Source organism: Labrus bergylta, chromosome 13 (genome assembly GCF_963930695.1).
Source record: "Labrus bergylta chromosome 13, fLabBer1.1, whole genome shotgun sequence".
NCBI classification, from domain to species: Eukaryota; Metazoa; Chordata; class Actinopteri; order Labriformes; family Labridae; genus Labrus; species Labrus bergylta.
Window position 1 is genome coordinate 27,825,001 of NC_089207.1, and position 24,146 is coordinate 27,849,146.

The 24,146-nt window shown below is 39.0% G+C and overlaps 1 protein-coding gene across 1 annotated transcript; it reads left to right on the plus strand.

The window, feature by feature from the left end:
* The first annotated feature begins 1,445 nt into the window (after positions 1-1,445).
* Positions 1,446-17,167, plus strand: hat1 (histone acetyltransferase 1). The gene is made up of 11 exons (XM_020651503.3): positions 1,446-1,575; positions 2,658-2,729; positions 2,862-2,937; positions 6,428-6,548; positions 11,387-11,563; positions 11,743-11,864; positions 12,445-12,549; positions 12,922-13,028; positions 13,517-13,668; positions 14,316-14,432; positions 16,548-17,167. Exons 1-11 carry the CDS (start codon positions 1,569-1,571, stop codon positions 16,716-16,718), a joined length of 1,227 nt encoding a protein of 408 aa, XP_020507159.1. The 5' UTR covers positions 1,446-1,568; the 3' UTR covers positions 16,719-17,167.
* The last annotated feature ends 6,979 nt before the right edge of the window (positions 17,168-24,146 follow it).

A 24,146-nucleotide genomic window follows, 5' to 3' on the forward strand; every position in this document is an offset into this window, starting at 1 on the left:
GTTTCCCCCCAACAAGTTGCCATCCTCTGGATTGAAGCCATTCACAGGGTTGGGTCAATTGCAATACATAACTTCTTATTCAATTATTTTCTGAACAATATGTAATTTATAGTCATGTTTGGGTATTTAGCAGATGGATATTAGCCTATTATATTTATAAATTTGGTGGGTCTAATCCAAGTAGTTTCTGAATAATTTAGAGGAACAAACTGTTGCAAAGACTAATTTTCAGTAGAATTTCGAATTGCTTGAAATAATTATGTAGAATGACGTATCTTCGAAAAAGGAAAATTAATGTGGCCTACTTAAATGGCTTGCTTTAATCATTAAGAAATTCTCATTAGTATAAAATATCATATGCCATTATTATTCTCTGCATATAAAACAAAATGTCACTGATACATAATTCAGACAAAAGCTCTTTAATTTGTCAGAAAGTCAGAGGATAAAGGGAGAGGCTTGTCTCCATCAAAACTGTTTTCCACTTCAACATTGTATTTTCTTCCTCTGTTGAGGGATGTTCTTATTGCCTATATATTTTCTTTAAAAAGTTTGCAGTTCAGAGATCAAGCAGCATGTATTGCCTCCATGCAGACACAATGTGTTGCTTTAGGATTGTAAAGGTATGGTATTGTTTAGAAAAGGGATAATCTAGTGCTGACAGTGTAGTGGAGGTAAAATTACAGTGGTTTAAACATCACTGGGTAGGTCATTCATTGGTGCACCTGCAGGACAGAATAGCTGAGGCTGGGATGATAGCATAGCATTAGGCAGGCGCAGGGGGATGTTCAGAATTGCACATGCACATGTGTTCTGTTTCTTTAATTGAGCTGTAAATCTTACTACTTTCTGAATTATTCACTAACATATCCAAATGAACCAATGCGTTGTTTGTGCCACATTTCTAGAACAACAATGTACTGCTTGTATGGTAGGTGTTGTTTTACTTTTTTTTATTGGGCCACACTTGATTTGTTTTGGTTTGAGAATTTTGAAAAATTAGCATTTCTGCATAACTCAACAAATCACCGAGGAGAAACTGAGTTTTCCATAAATGTTACTTGTATCAACAAACCATAATATAAAAGGATGTTAAATGTATCGTATAGTATTTTAGGTAACAAACTTAATTGTAGGTTATCTTTACTATATATTTACTTACAATTATAACTTTTCATTTATTGAGTTATGACCCTTGTCTTTAACTTTAGTTGAATATTCCCTAAACATAGCACAACTGATGCATGATATTCTGTTTTTAAAAACCTTTAAACAAACATTATTAAGAAATGTTTTTTTGTCTTTGAAATATAAATTGTCGAAGCACTCTTAAATATCAATTATGCTGTTTTGTTTCGTTTTACTGTCCATTTGTACCTTGTAATTCCCTGTTTTAAAAAGATGTTTTATTTAATTATAGATTTGGTTAAATCAATGACCAGACCGGAGGTTGCCGCTTGGCCGTTACCGTTGAAAAAAACTACTTCCTGTTTCTACACGGACCCGGAAGTTGTCCCGATTCCGCGGGTCTTTTGGGACAACACAGCTCCGCACAACACTGTGCAGAAATGGCGGGTAAGTGGCCAAGCGCTTCAAAGCTCCTATTCTCCTGTCTTCGTTTGAATGCAGATCTATCGACACACTATCACTGATGTTGGTCCAAATCGTCTGAAGTTGTTTATTCTCTCTCCACTTGTTCGAAATATGTCGAGCTAAGCTAGCTGTAGCTGTGTGGGCCTGTCTGCTAACCTTAGTGAAGCTAACGGGCTGTCATACAGTGTTTGTGTGTTTATGTAACGTGAATGTGTGACTCGATTTAATGGAGTATCACTGAATATTTACGTCCTCTTTACCACAGAACAGTGTAAATGACTGAGCTTACAGTTTCTAAAACCTCAGTAAATAGAAACCTCTACATTACAGTTAGTAGTCCACGTTGTAATATATTTTAATCAGAGTGAATAAAGTTCTTAATTGTAATGTATTGGTAATACATTTTAACAGAACAGAACAAAACTGTCTTTGATTTTGCACATGATTGTGACGGTACTGAAACATTGAATGTAAGCTTGAGCTGCGTGTGCTTGTTGATAGTATCATATGGATCAGGGGTGGGCAACTGGCGGCCCGGGGGCCACATGCGGCCCCCATAAACCCTCAAAGTGGCCCCCATGTCAATTTTTACATATCAATTAATTTGAAACATGAAGAAAAACATGACAAAATCTGCCATGAAATCATGAAAACCAGAAATATGTCCATAATAATATTTGATCACTGGTATATGTTGAGTTAAATTTGAGACATAATTGACTGTAATTGTTTTTGTATACTACAATTTGGCCCTCTGGCAGTGAGAAATAAATTAATGTGGCCCTTGCTGTGACCAAAGTTGCCCATCCCTGATATGGATAGTCTCCAATATCGAAGAAAACAGGGTTTTATTTTCTGATAGTGCCTTCAGAATGGTTTCCTCAAGCTGCTGCTAATATTGGACTGAAGTGATTGTGTAAAATAATTACATTGGTGTGCTTATAACCTTTACAGCAGCAACTATTCATTAAGACTGAATGAAGATGGAAATGAGGAATGGGTCTTTAAGAGCATATCATTTCAGGAATTGTTAACATTTCAGTAAGGTTTATTTCTTTCCTCAGAAGTAAATACGATGGAGAAGAAACTGGCTGAATACAAGTGTGACACAAATGAAGCTTTATGCATGAAGCTGGGTATGTTTTTTATTATTATTATTATTATTATTGTTGCTTTCTTTATATGTTTTGCTAATGTATATTATTGGGTATATTTTCACCTTTTTATATTCTCTTAAATTGTGCGAATTTGCCTTCAAATCCTTTCAGTTCGCTTCCCTGAGGATGTTGAAGATGACGGCACCACATTCCACCCTGAGTACAGCCACCAACTCTTTGGAGATGAGTGAGTATTTTCTTTCCATCTTTCCACCTCTTCTCTTAAAAATAAAACAGCTTTTGTGCTGGAAATTTCTGTGAACAATGCAAAAGAAAGGATCATGAGTCAATCAATGTCTTTGTTTAGTTTAATCCTTCTTGCAAGTAGAAAGAAACCTTCATGCCTTTATAAGGATTGCAGATACAGGCGCAGTCAAATATCAAATACATTTTGTCATACATTTCAACACGTCGCACAACAGTGATGTCAAGGAAACTTCAAGTCTGAGTATCTTTGATATTTAGCTATTTGTGAGAAACCTTCATCCTTGGGTAAAGACAAAACAAGAATATTACGTATTAACTTATTGTAGCATTTCTCAAGCGAGCTGTGAGTAAAATGTGTCCTCGACAGTAAACAGAATTTTTCCATTACACTTTCCCAACAAAACAACAACAAACATCGAAATGATTGTTGTTGTTTTTTTACACACAAGTCTTCCAATTATTATAGACTGCTCAGAAAAAGTCCTTGTCCTTGTTACTACTGGAAGCATCAGGTGGTACCTGAAGCCAAATCAGTTTGCACAGGTAGTCCAGCTCTTTAAGGATGGCTTATTTATACATGTGGTCACAACATAGATCAAATAAACATGGTTTGCTGTGTCTCCCAGCAAAGTCTAAAGAGCATAGAGGAGATACCAGGGGAGATTCAGGGGGGTTGTCTGGCTTTTGCCTCTCTACTGCACCAGTTGTCACCTTCATTTGCACCAAAGCTTGTTGAACTGATTCACAATCACTTGTGCTTCCTAAATGGACTGATTGATACCCATGAAGTTTAACTGATTCAGTTTTAATCTGTAATGATTCAGCGTTCCTTTAATGTTTTTTTTTTTTTTTTTTTTTTATGATTTATTGTTGGGCTTTTTTGCCTTTTATTGGAGAGATAGGACAGTGGATAGAGATGGAAATCAGGGAGAGTGAGAGTAAGGAATGACATGCGGGAAAGGAGCCACAGGTTGGATTCGCACCTGGGCCGCCCGCATTGAGGACTACAGCCTCCATACACTAACCACTGCGCCCCTTCCTTTAATGTTTTTGAGCAGTGTATTTACACCTGTTATTTACGAGCTGAAACCAATCCTGATATTGACCTTTATGCAAACATATCTGAACTAAAGGTGCAGATCTGCCTCACCCAAAGGAACAGTGGTGGTGAAAATGCTTTTTGTGACCTGATAAAATCAAAGTGTTCAGTCTAAGAATTCATGCAGGAGTTAAGTAGAAATTTCTTCTTGCAGGTTTTCAAATGAGTTTGGTCACTAGTCAAGTAAAGGCAATCATGTTAGGTTCAATGGCCACATAAAATGTACGTTGAACATGTGAAAAAGTCTAAAAATAATGATAAAATATCATTGCATTCAGGGACCTGATCGGGGCTCTACAATAACTTGTAACTGAGGGTGCACCGATAGATCAGCATGTGACCGGCCGGTTTTCAGCCTGCTTGGCCCTGACTAGTGACCGGCCTGTCCTAACGATTATAGCCAATGTTGTGCCGATCAGACTCACACACGAGCCATTACATGCCACGCGCACAGCGACACAAACACTTAAATGATATAATCAGAATGTATGGGCGCGTTATTAGTACGTTTAGCCTGATTTGATAAGTAGCCTATCACTTTGCAGGAAATATTATAGATTCATATTCGTAATTAACGGATAGAAACATGATTAAAACTCTTTGCAAACACAAATAGAAACAGTGAAAAGACAGTGTCAGGCAGACTGGCTCAGAATAATCTCAATCAATAGGTAGTTGTCTATGTTAATAGTCCTGCATTGGACACTTGACTTTTAATGTGTTTGTATGATGTTGTGTGTATTAGCCATGCATCTACTTTGTGGTTTTGATTTCTGTTATTTCGATGTTTTTTATTATTTTATTTGCCACTGATGTACGCAGGTCTCTCTTGAAAAAGAGATTACAAAATCTCAATGAGACTACCTGATGGAACAAAGGTAGAATAAAAAATAAAATAAAAAACTGTTACATAGTCTACTGAATAGAGAATACATGTACGAGGCCAAATTGTCTGATTATACCTAAAGTTAAAACTCCTGTTACAAACATCTGCATGAATGAATAGGATTTAAATACAAATACAGAAATAATCATTGTGTGTCGGAAGGTCTTGTTGGCTTTTGTAGGTCACATAGAGGCATAGCATTAGCATGTACAAAAAGTGAATTTCAGGCCCTGATGATTTGAAGTAAAGTTGCAATGTTGAGTAACTGGGCTCAGCTGTTCATGAAGAAGTTCATCCACAACTCTGAAGCTCATTTTGAGAAGTAAATGTGTTTCAGAAGTGTCGTCAGGTGTATCTATGACTTTGGATTCTTCAAGCTGAAGGTCTTTATTCTAAGCTAGACTAACATGTCCTAAATAAACCTGTTTTGGATGATGATAGATGAGATGGCTTTTGATATTTCACTCCTTTTTAAACAGGAAATATGTGTATTTTCCAAAATCTTGAAACACACTGAGTTGCTCATGAACCATATGAATGATGATCTGTAATCTTTTATTCAAACAAGGAAAAATGATACTTGCCTGGAAAAGAAAATGCTAGCACTACAAAAAGCAAAGGATTTGAGACAGTCACCTTATGGCTGGAGAATGATTTATCTGTTCCCTTCTCATCCAATAGAATGTTAACTGAGAAACTGTGCCATCAAAATTATCATTACAGATTTTTTGTTTTAACCTGTTTCTCATTTGTAGTCATGTCATAGTTGGTTCAGATGTTTTTTTTAAATCCCACTCTTAAAGATACAAAGTCCCTTTTTTTGGTCATTTAGTAGCCACATTCAAAACGTCAGAAATACAAGGGTTAATGAAAAAAAAAATAATCTTTTTTTCATGTCGCTTTAAAAAGCTGCACAGAGTCATATTATTAACCAAATGTGATGCAGAACGAGGTTTTGCTATCGAGCCTGAGCATGCAACAGTATTGGCCATGACACCTGTGTCTGTGTGTAGGCCTAACTAGCAGGTTGTTAGGCTCCAAATTGCTTTTCCCAATTAGTCAAAACTAGGATTGGTTATTTTTGCACTTGCTGCAATCAACTCAAAGGGAACTCAGTAATTGGGACATTAATTATTTCAGCAAGCATAATTGCTGGTAAAGCTCAATCACACAGTTGCATAATGATGAAATCTATTTTTCCATAAACTGTCAGTAGTGTTGTGGTGTAAGAAACAATACAACACGGTGCAGTAAGTGGCCAGACCTACTGCAATCCTTTATTATTCACCCCAGGTGTATATTTATTAAACTCAATTAAAAGGAATAATCAGTCATTTGTTATTTTCCCCATGATATGATTTTATCTTCCAATGTACACACCAAATAAAACAGCTGCTGTATTGTTGTGAGTTTGCAATTTCACCTGTATTTTCTTTTCAAAAAGCTTTACTGCTGCGTTCTTGTTTCTTTTTATTTTTTCTTCAGTGAAGTCGCTTTTGGATACAAAGGTCTTCAGATACAACTCTTCTACACTGCAGGAAACCTGAGCACTCTCTTCAAAGTGAAATACTCCTCAAAAGTCACTGAGATGTTTGATTGTGTAGAGGTAAGAAATGCTTTTCTAAATCCCTTTTTAGTAGGAATATCTAGCAACCTGAAATATGACTTTAAGTGTTCTCACAGGACTGTTTACTATACTTTGAGCATTTTTCTTGAATTATTAGACTGTTGAATATTGCTCTTCCAGTGAATGCAGTATGCTTTAAACATACACAAGAATCAAGGTGATATGAACTTATTTTAAAATCTCCATCTCTATATCAATCTCAATTGTCACTCATAATCCAGTCAAAGTGTGTGGTGGTGTCTTTATCTGAACACACCCTGGCCTCTGGCTGTATGTTCTAGTTTGCTCTTGTCATGTTGCTTTGTTTGGGACAGTTCTGTGTGCCAGTCATTGTGCAGTACTATTGAGCTCACTGGAAACACTCTGCAGGTCAGTACTGAATGAAAACATAGGGACAGGACAGCATCACTATCTCCTCGTCTGTCGGGCTGTGTGATGTGGACCCAAAATCATATCTCTAGTTCTAGTCTCTAGTTTTCAGCTGAATGGGCGATACATGATATATATTTCAATATTTTTTTCTGTAAATTAATAAAAACAAAGTCAATTTTAAGTCAAATCCGCATGGGCCCCATTCCAAACGACACACAGGCACTTTTATTGACAGCCTGCTGCACAATGTCAACGTCTGGTACAGAAAGACCAGGAAGTCCCATATTAATACTAGGCTATACATTGTAGCGGACAGTTACATTTGCTCCACTTAATTTACCATGTAATCTGGTGTATAAGACCCACTTTTACTACCTATTTTTTCTTCTTAAAAGTTGACTGCGTCTTATACACCGATGTGACCAATATACCAGTACGTCATCATTACCGTGGGTGCAGCAGCCAACATCCCACACTGTGATCGAAAGACAATTCAACACTTTTTATTTTCTCTGAGACCTTCAAAAACAGAGTGCGATTTATATTCCGGATTTTATGGTAATCAATTATAAGAAAACTAAAGGCAACAAACAACGCCAGGTTGGATGTATGCTTTACCTTTAATACTAAACTCCTTTTTTTTGGTACAACATATAGCCTTATAAAACATACAACATTTGCTCGTTTTCTCACCATGGGGTACCATGGGGTACGTAGTCCTCATAAGCCCAGTACCATTAAGACATTCATATTACAACCCAGAACGTACACCAGATACGTGTGTATTGCATGTTAGCTCTGCTCCGGTAACGACTCTGCGCTCTCTTGTCCGTCAACACCCAAAGACTGTGTTCTCAGAGTAGAACCCGTCAAATACTTCTCTTGACTCTTGAGTCCCAAGACCAAGGAGTTCCCACGGTTATTACAGAATCACGAGCGACAGCGCGTGATTATATGACGTATATGGTATGACACCCTTATAAACACAAACAAACAAACACACATAAGGTCATTGTTCCCAACTGTCAAGAAGGAAGTCTTTTATTTTGAAAATAAACCAGATGTTTTAGTGTTGTTTATGTGTCTGACTTCCTGTCCCGCTCGATCTGCTCTGTGCTAAATTGATGCGAGCTGCTCTGGCATCTGGCAAAAATAGAAGCTTTGCGTATCTGCTGCAGAGGGCTCGGGAGCTGAGGCGCAGCCAAGCCAGTGGAAGCAAACAAATCGACTGAAGTAGAAACCTATCAGCACCACTGCTGTGGAGTCCAAAATCCGATATGTAAATTATGTAAATATCGGACCTGATCCCGATATCAGATCGGATGTGTCCCATCTCTAGGTGAGACATGCAGACTGCAGGCGTAAGTGAGCCGCTGGTATCCTCTGTTCCTCTGTTGTGCTGGCAGAAAGTAGAGCGCTGTGAATTTTTCAAGATGGCGTACATGTCATGTACATGTTTTTTTTTTATTTTTTAGCTTAGCTTGTCTTTAAGAGGCATCAGTGAAATATCGTGGAGCAAAATTTCCTGTTTTTTCAATATTTCAAGAAAATACATTTAAATCACGCATTCAAACATTTTCATGCTATCAGCATCTCTAGTAATAATTTTAACGAGTATTATACTTAGACTTAGTGTGAATTAGTGTAAAACTAAAAGGCAAAGGTTAAAATGGAGCAGGATTATATGTGTTTACTCAACAGTACATCAATGTACTTTAAGGCATTATTGACTTAAATTAAATCAAACAGACAAATATCAGTCAGCTCTAATAAGAGGAGGCCTCCATCTTTGTATGAGAGTATGACTGCAATCAATAATTCTTTAAGGGCAATAAAGGCTTCTCTTTTGTGCACAAGTTCAGTTCCCTTAATGTTTCTTCTCTTACTAAAGTAACTCTGAGCCTCTCTGTGTGGTGTCATTATTCCTGTAAAAGATCCCCTGCTTTGTTAGACCTAATCTCAGCCCACCGTGGCCCCCTGTGCCGGTACACTAATCCTTCTCCTCCCTGTCGGAAGAGAGGGATTTTAAAAGGTTCTGTACGTGCGGTCTAACATGAGGTATTGATTTGAGAGGTTTATGTGATTGAATCAGCGGGAGGAGTAATGTGACACGGTTGGAAATTTTGTACATATTCTTTTCAGGGATGAATTGCTGCTCAAGTCATTCACAATCAGAAATGTTTGGGTTCAAAATCTTAATCCTTCATTTCAGTTTTAGTGTTGTTCCAGCAGTAGCACTATTTACTGTGTGCAAGTTTCTGCCTTTAGTAATTGCAGAAGATCCACATTTGCATATAAAGAGGCTGTATTTGGACAGTTCAACTTGTAGCACATTCTCTAAGACCGCACAAAAGGCTGCGACCGGCTTTGAATATTTCCTGGAGCTTTCAATGCATCGAACACGTTAAACGAACACAAGTATTAGCCAGGGCCTCTTCTGAGGTCAGATCATTGAACTCTGGGACATCTGTCCTATCCAGACACAGCAGGGGCTCCCTCATTGGACAATGTGGCCTTCAACTGGTGGTACTGGGAGCAGTGGGATCATTTGTAAACTCACCAGGAATTGGTGTTTCTGAGGATGTGCTCAGATTATAAATAAACCCTTTGACAGCGATGGCTTCTTCTAGTTTCACCTCTTCCATCCCTTCGCTCCAAAAGAAAAAAGAAAAGCGAAGCCATGGCAACCAATCCAGTGTTTTTAAACGTAAAGAGAGCCATTAGACTATTTTAGAAGATAGTTTGAAGCTGATATTCAAACTGAAATGTGATGGCTGCTGGCTTAGTGTCTGTGGGCCACTGCTTGGTGTGCAGTGTTGACCCCTGAGTGTTCACCTTGTTAAGGGTTTGAGTGCAGCTGGTGTAGAGGTAGAGAGCAGCAGAGTTCAGGCTACTCTCTGAAGGGTGTTTGTCTCTGAGTGCGTGTGGACGGTCGGGGTGCGGTGCAGCTGCTGAGAGAAGAGGGATAGAGACAGAGGGGAGGGGAGGCATAGATGGAGTTTATGCAGCTGCAATGTCAATACGAGACTGTCGTCATATAAAAATCTTTACTTTTTTTAATCAGACAAACTAAAATGCTGAATTTCTCTTAAAGAAAATGATTGATGTCTGAGCATGACTTTTTATACACGTGAGCTGGAAATGTTGCTTTTGTTATTTTTTCTCTCACCTTCAAAAGCGATATGGTTGTGTTTATGTGCTTTAACATTATATTTAAAGTTGATAATAAGTTCAAACTAAATCAGTGATTTGGATTTGTAAAAGGGTCTTCGCTGTAAATGAAACAGATGAAATAATGCCAGCACAACGAATTAGATAGTTTATACCCTCTTTGTGCTTATTGTTAGAAATCAAAGACATTAACAAAATGTTCTAAAGGTGCCTTGTTAAGTTACATTCATGACAAACTAAGGCATCTATTCTGGAAGGCTGTGCAATTTAGTGTCTAGTGTGCAGGAGAGTGGCCGGGATAAAGAGACGTGTTTGTCCATGGCCTTTTAAGTATGCTCCTTGTTCCTTAGAAATGTGGCTGAACAATTACAATGGTTAAGAGGCATTCAGCTGCAGGTGCATTACTTCCAGTTAGATATTAGCTGATGTCTGAAAGGGTGGGGAATTAGCAGCATGTTGTATTAGCCTTTTGTAGTGCATTTTGCTCAGACCTTCTTCATTTCCCCGTTTTCAATGCCGAGCAGCAAGGGTCTCTTTGCTGAAATAATGCCCATCACACATGTAAATGGTGTGAAAGGGCTGCTTAGCAAAGTGTTCTCATGTCAATCCTTGTGGAAATGGATACAATGCAAACATTACAGCTGAACTAACCACAGGTTGCACTGAGTAAAAAGTCCAAGGGTAGGGCCCCTTTGTCTCGTGGGCTCTTTGAAAAAAAATGCAAGGGCAAATTCATTTGATTGGGTTCACTTGGCGGGATTAGAGGAGAGGCCTCTATTATGGATGCTCAAAGGTTTGTTAAGTTGAGATCAATTCATAAGATTTAATTTCCCAGTGAGAAGCAGAAATGCGTTTTATTGTGGCAACTTCATCACATATTCATGGTTTAACATAAGTAGTAAATGTACTGATTTAAGTGGTCTTTTCACCGGAAAAGGGGGGGTGGCGGGTGGGGGGTGGGGGTTGCCGCTGTGGTTTCTGCTCAGCTGACAGTTTTAATTGCCTAATGGTTTTCTTTCATTGGCACAAAACATGTATGCTTCCAGTCCTAATTTCTAGATTTTTTTCTCTTTATTCACTCTCATACAGTCCTGTCGCTTTTAGAAACAGAACTTTGCAACTAACATAAAACCAGTTTTCAAAACAATTAATATTTCAGGATTTTTAATAATTAGAAAATTCAGAGCTGGTCATATTTATGCAAATATCTGCTCAAATGTTCTAGATCACTTTTTACATTACTAAATTTTTACACTGTATGTTGTTTAATTCAGTCTGACGATATTGAAGGGAAGATCCGGGAAATCGTTCCTGCTGGGTTCACCTGCAACACTGACGACTTCATCTCACTGCTGGAGAAGGAGGCCAATTTCAAGCCCTTCGGCACCCTGCTTCACACGTACACGGTCCACAGCGAGGAGGCTGGAGAACTCACTTACCAGATCCACAAGGTACAAACACACACTGCCTTAGCGGACAGGCTTTTTAAAAAAAAAACTTTTATTTCAGTTTTTAACTTGTTATTGCTTTTTTTTTTTTTTTTTTTTAACTCTCTTGAGCTAAAGGAAGGCACAAGATACAACTTTAAACCATATCAGAATTGTATTTCTGCTGTATTTTTGCGACCCAGGCTGACATCACCTGCCCAGGATTCCAAGAGTACCACGAGCGCCTGCAGACCTTCCTTATGTGGTTCATAGAGACTGCCAGCTTCATCGATGCCGACGACGATCGCTGGGACTTCTTTCTTGTGTGAGTGCTTCTCTTAATTGACATCAACCCCCCCGCTCCTCCCTGCCCACCCCTAACCTAAAGCCTTTATTGTGTCATTGAAAAACAAAGCCCCCCTTTGTGGCGTTTGTGACCAATTACCAGGCCAGTTTGATTATATTTCTCCCCATAGGAGAATTGTTGATCAGGCAAGAGCTTCCTTTGTGGCCAAAGCCCTTTTCAGTTTTTTTCAGGGGCAAGAGCTGAATTGAATACTGTTGTCTTTTGAAACACTGAACAATGTCTTAACAGTAAAAAGAGCCTCTGCCAGTGTTTTCTTTACCCTGGCAACTATTAATACTGACAATGGGCAAAATGGACTGAAGTGATTTTGAGGAGCTCAGACCCTCCTCCAACCCCTTCTCTTCCTCTAAGTTGCAGTACTCCAATTAAGTACATAATGTATTCAGGTTGTAGCAGGTGTACCAATCGGGGCCTGGCTGCTCTAACGTGCTGACATCGGGGGGGTGAAGGGTGGGCACAAGAACAGAGGGGCGAAAATGGACACTGCATGGGAGTGTGCCTGTAATTGACCTGTTTGCCTTTTGTGTTTTATCTGCAGATTTGAAAAGTACAATAAGGATGGGGAGACTCTCTACGCAACTGTTGGCTACATGACAGTTTATAATTACTACGTGTACCCAGACAAAACCCGGCCACGTGTAAGGTAATTGCTGGGGCAGCGCGTGCCTTCCCATTCTTTTGTATGAAAAAAAAGGAGTGGAAAATTATACATTTCTTTATCCTCTTCCCAAAGAGCCCAAATTATGGGCTTATATAGCCAACCATTCATCCAGATTTTGTTTCATTACCAAACCAGGGTGATTCGTATCTGAAAACAACTTTAGAGATAAGCTTTTGATGTGGTTTGATTTGTTACACTGATGGATCTGGGGAACTATCTATTATTTCCTGCTTTGAAAAAAATTAGATTTTTTTTAGTTTCATCTCAGATGCCATGCAAATTATGATTATGACTAAGTTTGAACAACAGGTTTCTTTGTGTTTTTGCATCTATGTCTTCACTCTTCCTAAACAGCCAAATGTTGATCCTGCCTCCGTTCCAAGGAGAGGGTCACGGAGCTCAGCTTCTGGAGGCAGTTCACAGGTTTTACTGCAGCCTGCCCAAAGTTCAAGACATTACAGGTGAGCTTCTGAAGTACTTTAGTTTAATTATTTATATTTCCAGATATTATCTTTTCATTTAGGATCGATATGATGACCACAAATATAAGGACTTTTTTCTTAACAGTTGATCCATGGGGGCGAGGGGTTCATTTTAAGATCTGGTGTGAATACCAGAATGTGCTGCAGCTCTGTTGAAACTCTATGGATTGAAATTGTTGCTTTACAAGATGACAGAGGATGAATACTTCAGGTGGAATATAGCTGCTTACTGTACGTCATGCTTTAGGTAAAACTTAAGCAATCTTTCTTGAAGTAAATATTTGAGGAAGTTAAAAAAAGTGATATATGTCAGTTTTAGCAACAAAAAAAATTGTGGTCCCCAAATCCCTGCCTTGCTCCTTCCCCTGATTTAAAAAAACAAACTATGAGCTACATACCTCTAACTTGTTTTGATTATGTTTAATATATGTCTGATATTCCTGGTCTGTGTGTTGTTTTGTTCACAGCTGAAGACCCGTCCGAAAACTATGTGAAACTCAGAGACTACGTGCTGGTCAAGCTTTGTCAAGGCATGCCCTCCTTTGCAGAAGACAAGCTGCATCTGGGTTTCTCCCCTGACATGGTCAAAGAGTCGCAGGACAAGTTGAAAATAAACAAGGTGTTGTATGACTCTGTCATGTTCTGTGTTCAAATCAAAGCTTTGACTTTACAATTCAGAAAACTCTGAGATGACATTTTCATATTCCATGTTTATCAGCCAGAAGACCAAAATATTCCGAAACCTAAATGTAAAATATTGAGCTTGTTTGTGACCTGAGATTTGACTTTTTACAATTCAGAGGAGTGTGAAGTTAGCAAGCCTTCAGGGTAACAAAATAAAAATGTTTTACCAGGTCTGTTTCAGGAAGACGAAGCCTTCATTTTGTTTTATATAAAAGGAGTTCATAACAGAATTTCTTCAACGATATCATTGTGCTATAACCATGCCTGTTAAGGATTGTAAAAAAGGTTCTTTTATGTTTTTCTATGTACTCTATTTCTTCCACACGGAGTAACTTTCTGTTTTTGTTGGCATTTTGTGAAATAGGAAGATAAAGTTCTAACTTCACTTTGTATACTAAAGTTGTCTCAAGTCATGTTCAAATCTCCAAACAATTTCAAACTCTCATCAGCATGATGTTTTGCTGTTTACACTTATTCTGTATGATGTGATTTGGTTTCATATAGCTGGTTATCAGAGTATGCTTGGCACACTTAGAAAAACAATAAGTACAATCCTCTCCCTTTATTTTTTTTTTCTTACAGAAACATGCAAGGCGAGTGTATGAAATCCTGCGTCTGAGAGCAACAGACATGAGTGATGAAGAGAAGGCGAGAGCGTACCGTCTGGAGGTGAAGAAGAGGTTATTTGGACCATATAGGGTGAGTTATAAAACGGCCTCTGAGCAGTTTGCCTTGCGTGTCTGTGTGGAGTGGGTCAAATGGTGGATGCAGAATGACATCCTGAGTGATTGATTTTCTTTTATTTATTCAGACATAAAAACTGAATGTCAGTCAACTTGTCTCTGTTGCTGTAAAACAAAAATGTCTTGTGTGCAGCCTTCTACCTTTTGTGAGCCTAACATTACAACTGTTCACTGCAGGAAGCAAAGTGGCCCATGTGTGGCACACACTTGATCGGCTTACAGCTCCACATTGTCACTGTTTATTATGTTACCTTTTTAAAACAGCAGAAAAAAAATTGATCTTCAGTTCAGTGAAAATTGATAGATAACTAGAAGCGTATTGTTGCAGTCACAATAGGGCGCACCAGGCGTCTGTGGTTTCTGCTGCTGCTGGAGCTTTTTTCTATTCAGACACATGTCATTGGACAGGATTTGCATTTCTTTGGGAGAAATAATTTTCATCAAAGTGTGTTTGAAGCACTTTGTCAAAAAAAAAAAAAAATCTGCTGCTATTCAGAGTTCTGTCGCTTTTCTGCTGCAGAACTTTTTTTAAATTCAACCCTTTTTATCTTCTGTTTTATATGCAAGTTTTGATTCAGTTTCAGTCTAACAATCCAAACCTCAGTGTGCAGAATATCATAAACTCCTCTGGATTGTGCTGTTCCAGACTCGACAGTGGGAAATACTGTGTTGATCTACATGCACAGACATAAAACCCTGCATCCTGTTTGCTCGTGACATTTAATGTTTGAGCCGCTCACTGAGACTTTACATACCATCCATTAGAGAATTCTCTGTCAGCAGGGTAACCACATGTCTGGAAAAAAAGGCATAATCTGACATGGAAAAGACCTATGTGGTGAGGCGGGAAGTAGGAATTCCTTGAGAGAGTGGCAGGGAAAGATCTGGTGGCCAGATGCAGAGTGGTTTTTCCTTCCCTCAGGAGATTTAGCATGTAGTTAGCTGAATGGCAGAAGCCTTGCTCTGCGAATGTTAGGGGGATTACGAGTTTCTGCTCTTACCCTCAATTCCCCAAGGACCATGTCTGCATTTATATGCGTGCAGGATTTTTTAAGCAGCTGATTGTAGTCGCCTAAGGGAACGAGAGTTTTGTTTGTCCATGTAAAAAAAAAAAAAAGTTTAAGCACTGTGATTTCATTGCACGATTGACGCTCTGCAATTCTCATATTACTGACAAATCCTCCAAAAGGGACAATGCCATCATATGGTACCTACTACAAAGTATTTCACATGTTGCCATAGCCTGATTTGGCTTAATCTTCTGTCTTATAGCCATTTAATGTCAAACATAAACAACTGTTAAAAACCCACATTTTCAGCCAGAGCCTCTAGGCAGAATGCACTTTATCCCTCTTTGACACCAGCTGATAAATGATTGCAATGGAAGACCTCTTTGGCTAATATTACTTCTCTATCTAAAGTAAATGCAAACAGGGTCATAGAAATGAAACATATGTGGGTCTGACACTTGAATGTGCATACCAAAATGAACAATATCATTTAATGTAACTTACTTGTGGCATTCATTTCTTGCTTTTTGAGCCACACAAATTCTATAATTAGCTAGAAAGGCAAACAAAGTAAAGAGGAGGACAGGCAAAAAAAGGTTGAACACAAAACAAATATATCTGACAGTACATTGAAATGAAATCCAGAGGCAGCGGTTCAGAAGTCACAGAATGTAAAAGTTCCAGGATATCCATTTTGATCCATACTAATATAGCTTATTAACTCTTTGATAATGATTTCCCCTTCAGACAGTACCTAAATGTTGATGACAAAACATACCTGGTTACTTAAAGATTCTGTTATGAGTTGTTAAGCGGGTTATGAAACATACTGAGACTAATACCGTTTCCTCTATATGAGCTACAAAGCAAATCAGACCGTCAGGAAGAAGATTGACTTTATCTATATTCTGATTATTAAACCTGCCGGCGACTTGATGTAAGAAAGTGTTTAACAGCAACAGATCAAAATCAACAGAATGTAAGTTCCTGTGTGTTTGGAGTAAGTGAGCAGACTGATTCATCTCACCTGTGTGTGTGTCTGTGCTGTCAATGTCATGCAGAAGAATCAGAGGGAGCTGGCAAAGATGAAGAAGTGCCTGCGGCCGGAGGAGCTGGTGTCCCACATGGGTCAGATGGACACTCAGACGCAGCACGAGGAGCTGGAGAAGAGCTATCAGGTTGCTTTGGAAGACTACAGGCGAATCATTGAGAGGCTTGCGTCGCAGGCCTGATCAGACTGTGAGCCCACCCCTCTCACCAGTACAGGTGGTCTGCTCTGTTTGTACAAAGTCCACATCACCACAGACTTCAGCTGCAGCTAAGAAGAAACTCTCCTGATGTAACAAAAATCACATTTTGAGTAGAAAAGTGTGTCAGATGTATTGTGGCTGAGACAGGTGTGTCAGTGACAGGTTCCTGTTCCCCAGCTGATGTTCACACGGTAGATGAGCATGTTGCAGCTGGAGGGTGAGACTTCTGTTTGTCCCACATGTTTCATCACTTTGTGTGAGATTTACTGATATGAAATACTTCACAAGGTGATAAGACGCTCCCACTGCCCCGCAGAGAAACCCTGCTTCTTTTCCATCATAGACATTTTTTTATGATCTTTGTCAAAACAATTCCCAGTGTGTGTTTTCAAGCACTTCATACAGACAATAAAACTTGGTTTTGTATATTGCTCAAATGGTTTGAGTTTCATTGTAGAGAAGAAAATAAAACGTCTCAGTCAGTTAGGTTTTCACTTGAGCATTCAAAAGCCTGTGTTTAATTTGGAAAAATACAAATGCTAAACAATAGAAAGATTTAAAAAATGTAAAAAAAGAAAAGCCAAGCAAACAAATATGAAATACAACATAAATTAAATACTAACACCTACATACAAATATGTAAACTTTACAAGCTACATTCCCTTTTACATGCTTATAGCTGGGATAGGAAACTTAGGCATAAACATACCTAACTTACTGCAGGACAAGTCAAAGAACCAGCACTGTGTAAAGGAGAGCAACCTGTCTTTGTTGCTGTTTACTTCATCTATCTTTTTCACCTGCCATCCTGTGCAGCTAGCTTGTAAGTTTTGGTGATGGAAAACTGCTAATGCTCAATAAGAGCCCCGAGGTGAGTATGTAGACCGTAAAAAGCAAAGCTAGGAGTGTACTGCTATCTTTGTAGTTTTCATAAAGTTGAATTCTTCTTTCTTCTTCAGTGGTGATGTTAGCATGTAGCTGTTCAGCAGGTGTAATGTTTCATACAGCATATAAACATACATAAATGACTGATTGGGATGTTCTCTGTTTTAAATGTATGTTTTTATTGGATTGTTAACTATTGGACACTAATGGGAATATTAATTTTACTGTATGATGGCGATAGATTTAAGGCCATTGGGATAAAACATTTTTTACGCTTAATCCCTGAGAACTTGTAACATCTACACCAAATGACAAGTGAATCTATACAGAAGGTCACAAACCATTCAAGCTAAAAAGTCATCCACATAATAGTGATCCAGGGAGAACATTTAGCTTGACTCTTTTTTATTTGGGGCACAGATTTCTGCACTGAATATCAGATTAATACATCCGATAGTTTAGTTATTTTTATTCTTATTTAAACCATATGTTGCAAAGTGGAGATGATGCTAGAGAAAAACCAAGATGATACAGAGTTGTTGGAATGCAAACTAAATAAACAAGGATTGTGTTAATGCTCTGATACTTCACTGTATACATACATATATAGAAAGGACATCATTGAAGAACAATTTTGCTTGTTGGGACTTTTAATGTCTGTACTACATTCCATGACAAACAACAAATAGTTGTTGGGATATTTTCGTGTCAGAGCCATGTATCATGCAACTGCTAACCCAGCCAAAAGTGATCAAATTGGACACAGCAGAACAGGAGATACTTTTATCCATGTCTTTTTTCATACTTGCCATGTGCCTACATATCCCACAATGCATTGTAGCCGCAAACAATTTGTTTAGAAGATTCGGTCGTGTATGCTAGTGTCGGCTGTTACAAGCATCCATCAGAGGTAAGGGGCTTCAGTGGTCTTACTTTAACCTCTTATTGATTTATTGAGCTGGTAGTCGTCGAGAATTTCCCTCTGGAGTGACAAAACGAATGTTTATTTGATCAATCCCCTCGTCTTTTCATCCCAAAACGTTTAAAAAGCGATTGATTTTTAGCAGATTCACTCTGGTATGTGAGTAAGTCTTAGTAGCTACTGCTGAAAATCTGTAACTGCCAACCAGTCTGCTCCAGAAAAGCCCGTGGTATATCAGAATCATTGAGAAGTTAACCACACATTAAGGGATTCTGGTAGAGGTTTGTTGTAGCCATCCTCTAGTTCCCCCCAGGGGGTCAGCCCTATTTTACCACAGTTCCCACATTTTTAGGATATTTTCAAAATTAAGTCTTGTGTTCCTACATTTACCTTCAATTTAAGCCTTCCTTAAAGTTTCCTCCATGAGCCTATGACGCCTCCAGAGGGCTGGAAAGTGACTCCAAGCATCCCAGGAGCTCCCCCTCTCTATGCCAACCCGGCTTTCCAGGTTTTGATGCACTGCAAACTATGGTTTGTGTCCAGTTGCTGCGCTTCATTCAACTGATCTGACCTGAAGCTAGTCAATGCGAGGCCTCTGGGCTACTTAGTTTAATTTGTTTATATAAAAGGACAATGTGCACTTACATTAAATGTTTGGGCGCACCAGATTTAACTAAAAGCTACATTCCATCTGTAGTCCATTGCTACTGGATAATAGGTTGGGTGTAATTGGCTACCAAATTGAGAGAAAGGGGGATAAAATCTGATACAAATTTATGGAAAAGGAAATGTGGGAACATTGGGCCTAATTTTGAAACAAATCTTAGAAATGTGGGAACAGGCACGCTCCCCTTCCCAGCATCACCTTCCATGATGTCAACAACAAATCTACGACAGTAGGCTAACTAGATTAATGAAATCATTAACTAAGTCTTAACTTCATTTAATCTAGGCCTGCAAAGTCACCCAGCACATATTTCAATAGCGCACATCATGCAATAGCTTTTCCTTAAACTCATTTAGATATGTTTTTCCAGTTCTTGGTTTTTCCATTGTAAATATTATATATAACTTTTTTTTCCATATAGAATGCAGAATTGAATCCCCCCCTCGTCCCTGCTTTTTTCTTTTCTCAATGAGGAAATTAGAATTATTGCTGAAAGTCATGATGTTGCATTAAAGATGTCATTTCATGCATTCATTTATTCTTCTTTAAGACAGAAAAATAGGCTGTATATTTTAAAAGACTGAAGGTACTTCCTACTTGTACAGCAGATTGTTCTACGCTTTACATGCAGTGTGGACAGTAGGGGATGAACTGATCAGATCACAGATCAGCTGTGATCCGTTTCACCACTAGTTACAAGCTATTCATGCTAGGTCCATGCTATAGATTGAAAAAATAACCTGACTAAAGTATTTTCCAATAGTTGGTTGATATATGAAACCATTGAAGGGATGTAATTCTGTCGATGGCTCTCCCCTCTTCAGGCTAATGCAACTTCTGATTGCTGCTGATGTTGAGTGTTACACTAATGAGTATTATGCTTTTCAATTGAAAACCTTTGTGCCACTGTACTGCCCCCGCTTATGTAGATCACTGTGATGAATACCCATCATACTTTATGATACTTTAGCACATTGTCACTAAATGAAGGCTGCCAGGTCAATTTTCAATTTTTCCCCCTCTCCACATGAAACAAGACAAAACCTTGGAACCCTTCACATCTCGAATTCTGATTGATTGAATCCACTCGTGGCCACAAGGGGCCTCATCTCACTGTAGTTTTTCTCTGCTTTTTTCTGCTGTGAGTGCACATTTTCACACTGCAGTGCACAAGCTCAGCCAACTGGCCCGCTAATGGGGGAAGTGGCATAATGGTTTAGTAGGCATGCGCTGTCTCATTAATTCCTTCTGTAATACATGTCTGTTTGATACATGTGGTGCACTATGATGACAGATAAAGTTGAGCGTGTGGACGATTTGCAGGCCTCTGTTTGGTTGCCAGGAGATGGTGAAACCCCCTTTTGCCCCCCTCAGACCACACAGTTGAGTTTACAGAAGTGTAATTATCCCCCACCCACTACACACACACACACACACTAAGTCTACCCTGGGCCCTCATGTCCCATTGCACCTGTCTGCAAATACACTGGCGTTAGACTACCTGAAAGATACAAATATTTGACCTTATTCCCCGTGTGCACGTCTTTCTGAGGTCAATCTAAAGGCACAAACTGAAACGCATTAGTCTTGTGACAAACACAGAAAGCTTACTGATAGTGAAGCTCCACATTAACCTCAGGGATATGAGAGGATTTTATCAACCCTCTCATGTTGTCTTTACCAAAATGTTGACTCCTAAACTTTAAAACCCTCTGAATGAATAAAAATCGCAAGCTTACCTGAAACTTCTTTCTACTATTCCTTATGTTGTTCCTCCTCAATAATCACACACCCTCGATTCAGTACAAACGGTTCACTCATGATTAGATCTTTGACAACTCAAATCAGTAAGAATTGATAAAAATGTATTTTGCAACAACTTTGTTGATCTATTATTTTTTTGAACATGTTAAGATACATTAATACAATAAGTTGGTAAAACAGTAAATATGTCTAAATGACTGAAAATATCTTCAGTAGAATAAATCACTTCAAGGTTTTGGAGAGTACATTTGTGTGTTAAAAGTGCTCTGTTTTCCAGTGCCTGTAGAAGTATGTATATTTTTAAAACTGTTCAAGTGTGCAGGTTTATATGTATGTATAAAAAGCTACATCAAGGCTGTGAAGTGAAATATATTCAGAGTGTCTATTTTGGCTTATTCCCCCCTTTCTGCAGTCGATCAGCCCATTCAACATGCGGTGAATTGAAATCCAAAGAAGGCGGCGCACTTTCTTCTGCAGTCGAAGCTATTACAGTGGTTCCAGCAGTGGGCCTTCAGTCGCTGGGCTTTTGTAGCACGGACCCAGTCTGTCTATTATGTTGTTTCAGAGTGGAGATGTGGGAGGTTGATTTATGTCTGAAACTGTCATCGGTTTCAATCTCCTCTCTCTCACTTTTCATTTTTCCACATGAAGAAAAAGGGGGAGAGAAACTTCCATTAATGTTCCCTCTCTCTTTTCCCTATCATGTCTGAGCACCGTGCAAAAATAATTGTTCTGTTAAAGCAGGCGGAGAGGATTAATGCCATTATTCTGTGAAGTGACAACAACAGTATCATGCTTGACTTGAATATTTAGTTTCACCTGTTGGCATTCCTGCTACTGTTACATTACGGCGCCTCCACATCTCTCCAGCGAGGCCAGACAGTCAGGGAGTTTTGGACCAGAGCCCAGCCACTGAGGGACCTGCTGAACACGATACCTGTGTGGAAGAGCTCCGACGTCTTAGCCGCTAGGTTCCCAGGAGAGAGAGAGAGCCAGGCAGAAAAGTAAGAGTCCTCCACCACCCCACCCTCCCACCATCACTGCTTTTCTTATCATGTTCCCCTTTTCTTTTGTGCTTCTTCATTACCCCCCGAGGCTCCTGAGCCCCCTCTTCAGCGTCAGTGAACCTGGCCCAGTCCCCTTTTCTCTGCTAAATGAGTTCTCTTTAAGATAATGTTTGATGTGCTGACAGCCAGGGCCAAAACAGTGTAAGAGAAACCGACTTTGACATCTTTTAATTGTGCGTCAGAAAAGCAAAGATTGTGTTTCCTTGGACTGCTTTCAGATCATGCTGCTGATATGGTAATTTGCTCGACTGAAGGATGTGATGAAAGTGGCGCTGTTGATAGTTTAGAAGAGTCCCTTGAGTCCGGTCTGCTGGTTCCCCCTGCTCCATAAACATGACTCCTCTTAAATGCACATGTAAACAGCATGTTAGTCAATCTCTTTTTAGTGTCAGCAATTATGAAAGAAAATGGACCAATCAGAAAAGGATTCATTTTCACACAAACAGCTTAAATCTCCAATAAATAATGTTCATCCTGGTTTGAAATAAAGGGTAGATGTGCGTGGAAATAAATGAATGAATGAGCATGATATGTTTTTTTCCCCTCCTTTTTGTAATATTCATGGTAATAGATTTCCATCTTTCACAACCAGAGCTTGTATCTATGATTATTTAGGATCATGCTGCACTTTAAATGGAGCGTGTTTCTGAGCTGGATTTCTATTCATATGACGCAAAAAAAAAAAAAGATCATGTAGTGTACCTAAAGCTTTGGGAACTTCTATCTTGATTGACAGGGAATGAACAGCAGCATGACAAGACTTGTTATCTCTGTCACAAGTGATGCATGTTTGTAGACATAATCCTTTACTTAATCGCAGCCAGATAAAGACAAACGCTGCGTATTGAAACTGCTTTTTCTTTCAGCTGTTCTCTTTTTAAATCGCCTTGAACAACCCTCTGCTTTCGGAGCCTTTAAACTTTGAATAATCATCAATGACTGGAACCTGCTGTGGCATTTGGTTTTCATTTACTCCATGTGCAGCACTAAAATATGACACAACAACATTTCCTGGGAAGTTAAGCTGTTTGCTGAAAAGCCATGGAGGGCTCGTTTTCAATGTGTTCTTTAAATAAAATAAAAAATGAGCTGAGTTATTATTAGGTGAAAGTGCAGGAAACATTCATGTGTCAACGTGCTGCACAGTGTGGCGGGTTTCATTGTGAACCAAGAGATCAACAGAAAACATTAACAGTGGGCTTTTTGTTTTGATCCACACGTGAATGGCCTCCTTTATTTTGCAGATTTTTTTTCTGCGTTCTGCCGGCCCTGCCTTCATATTAATCTCTTAAATGAGCCGTGTTGGAGTTGGGTGAACATGGGGTGCTTTTTCTAGATGTCGTTTTCTAATTAAAACTGTCCCATTAGTCTGTAATTGGGGCTATCTGTGGCTGGGGACGGGGCTGTATAGGGGAGGGGGAACAAGAAGTCAGACTAAGATGGTATCAGGGCGAGGAGACAGGAAGCCTCTGTGTAATCTTGTCAGGTTGGAGATCGGGGCTGCGATGGAGCTGACCGCACTGAGCTGTGCTTGGCTGCTGCTGTTCAACTGTAACATCAGACAGATAAGAAGAACTCCTTTTGTAGTTCCTACATGATACTTGATTTTTACATGTTGGTGTTTATATTAAAGTAAACTGCAAAGTGTTACTGTGGGATCAATACAAACAATCAGAACCTGAAGGGTTATGTGGTTAATGTCAACACTCAGAGTTAAAAGCAAAGGGCAGGTTGCTAAAAAATAACATCAGTAAAAGTTAAACATGTGAAGAAAGCCTTGTCTTCTGCACAACAAAAGTCTGGTCTGATTTTGTGCAATTTGAAACAAATGTTCTCAGTTTCATCTTCTGCCCCCAGAATCACAAGGATTGATTCAAATATTCCTCCGCTCTAGGTTTTTATACTGAACAGTTGAAGTAATACATGCAGACTAAAAAAAACTTTTCTACTTGTGACAAACTCAGAAATCAAGCAAAGTCCACTCAGAAAGAATGAAACAAATCCACATGGGAGAGTATTTTGACTGCACCCACACAGTTACAGATGTTGTGCTGGTGGGGATGTATGTGACCTACAACAGAATGAGAAACACTCGCTAAACCTTA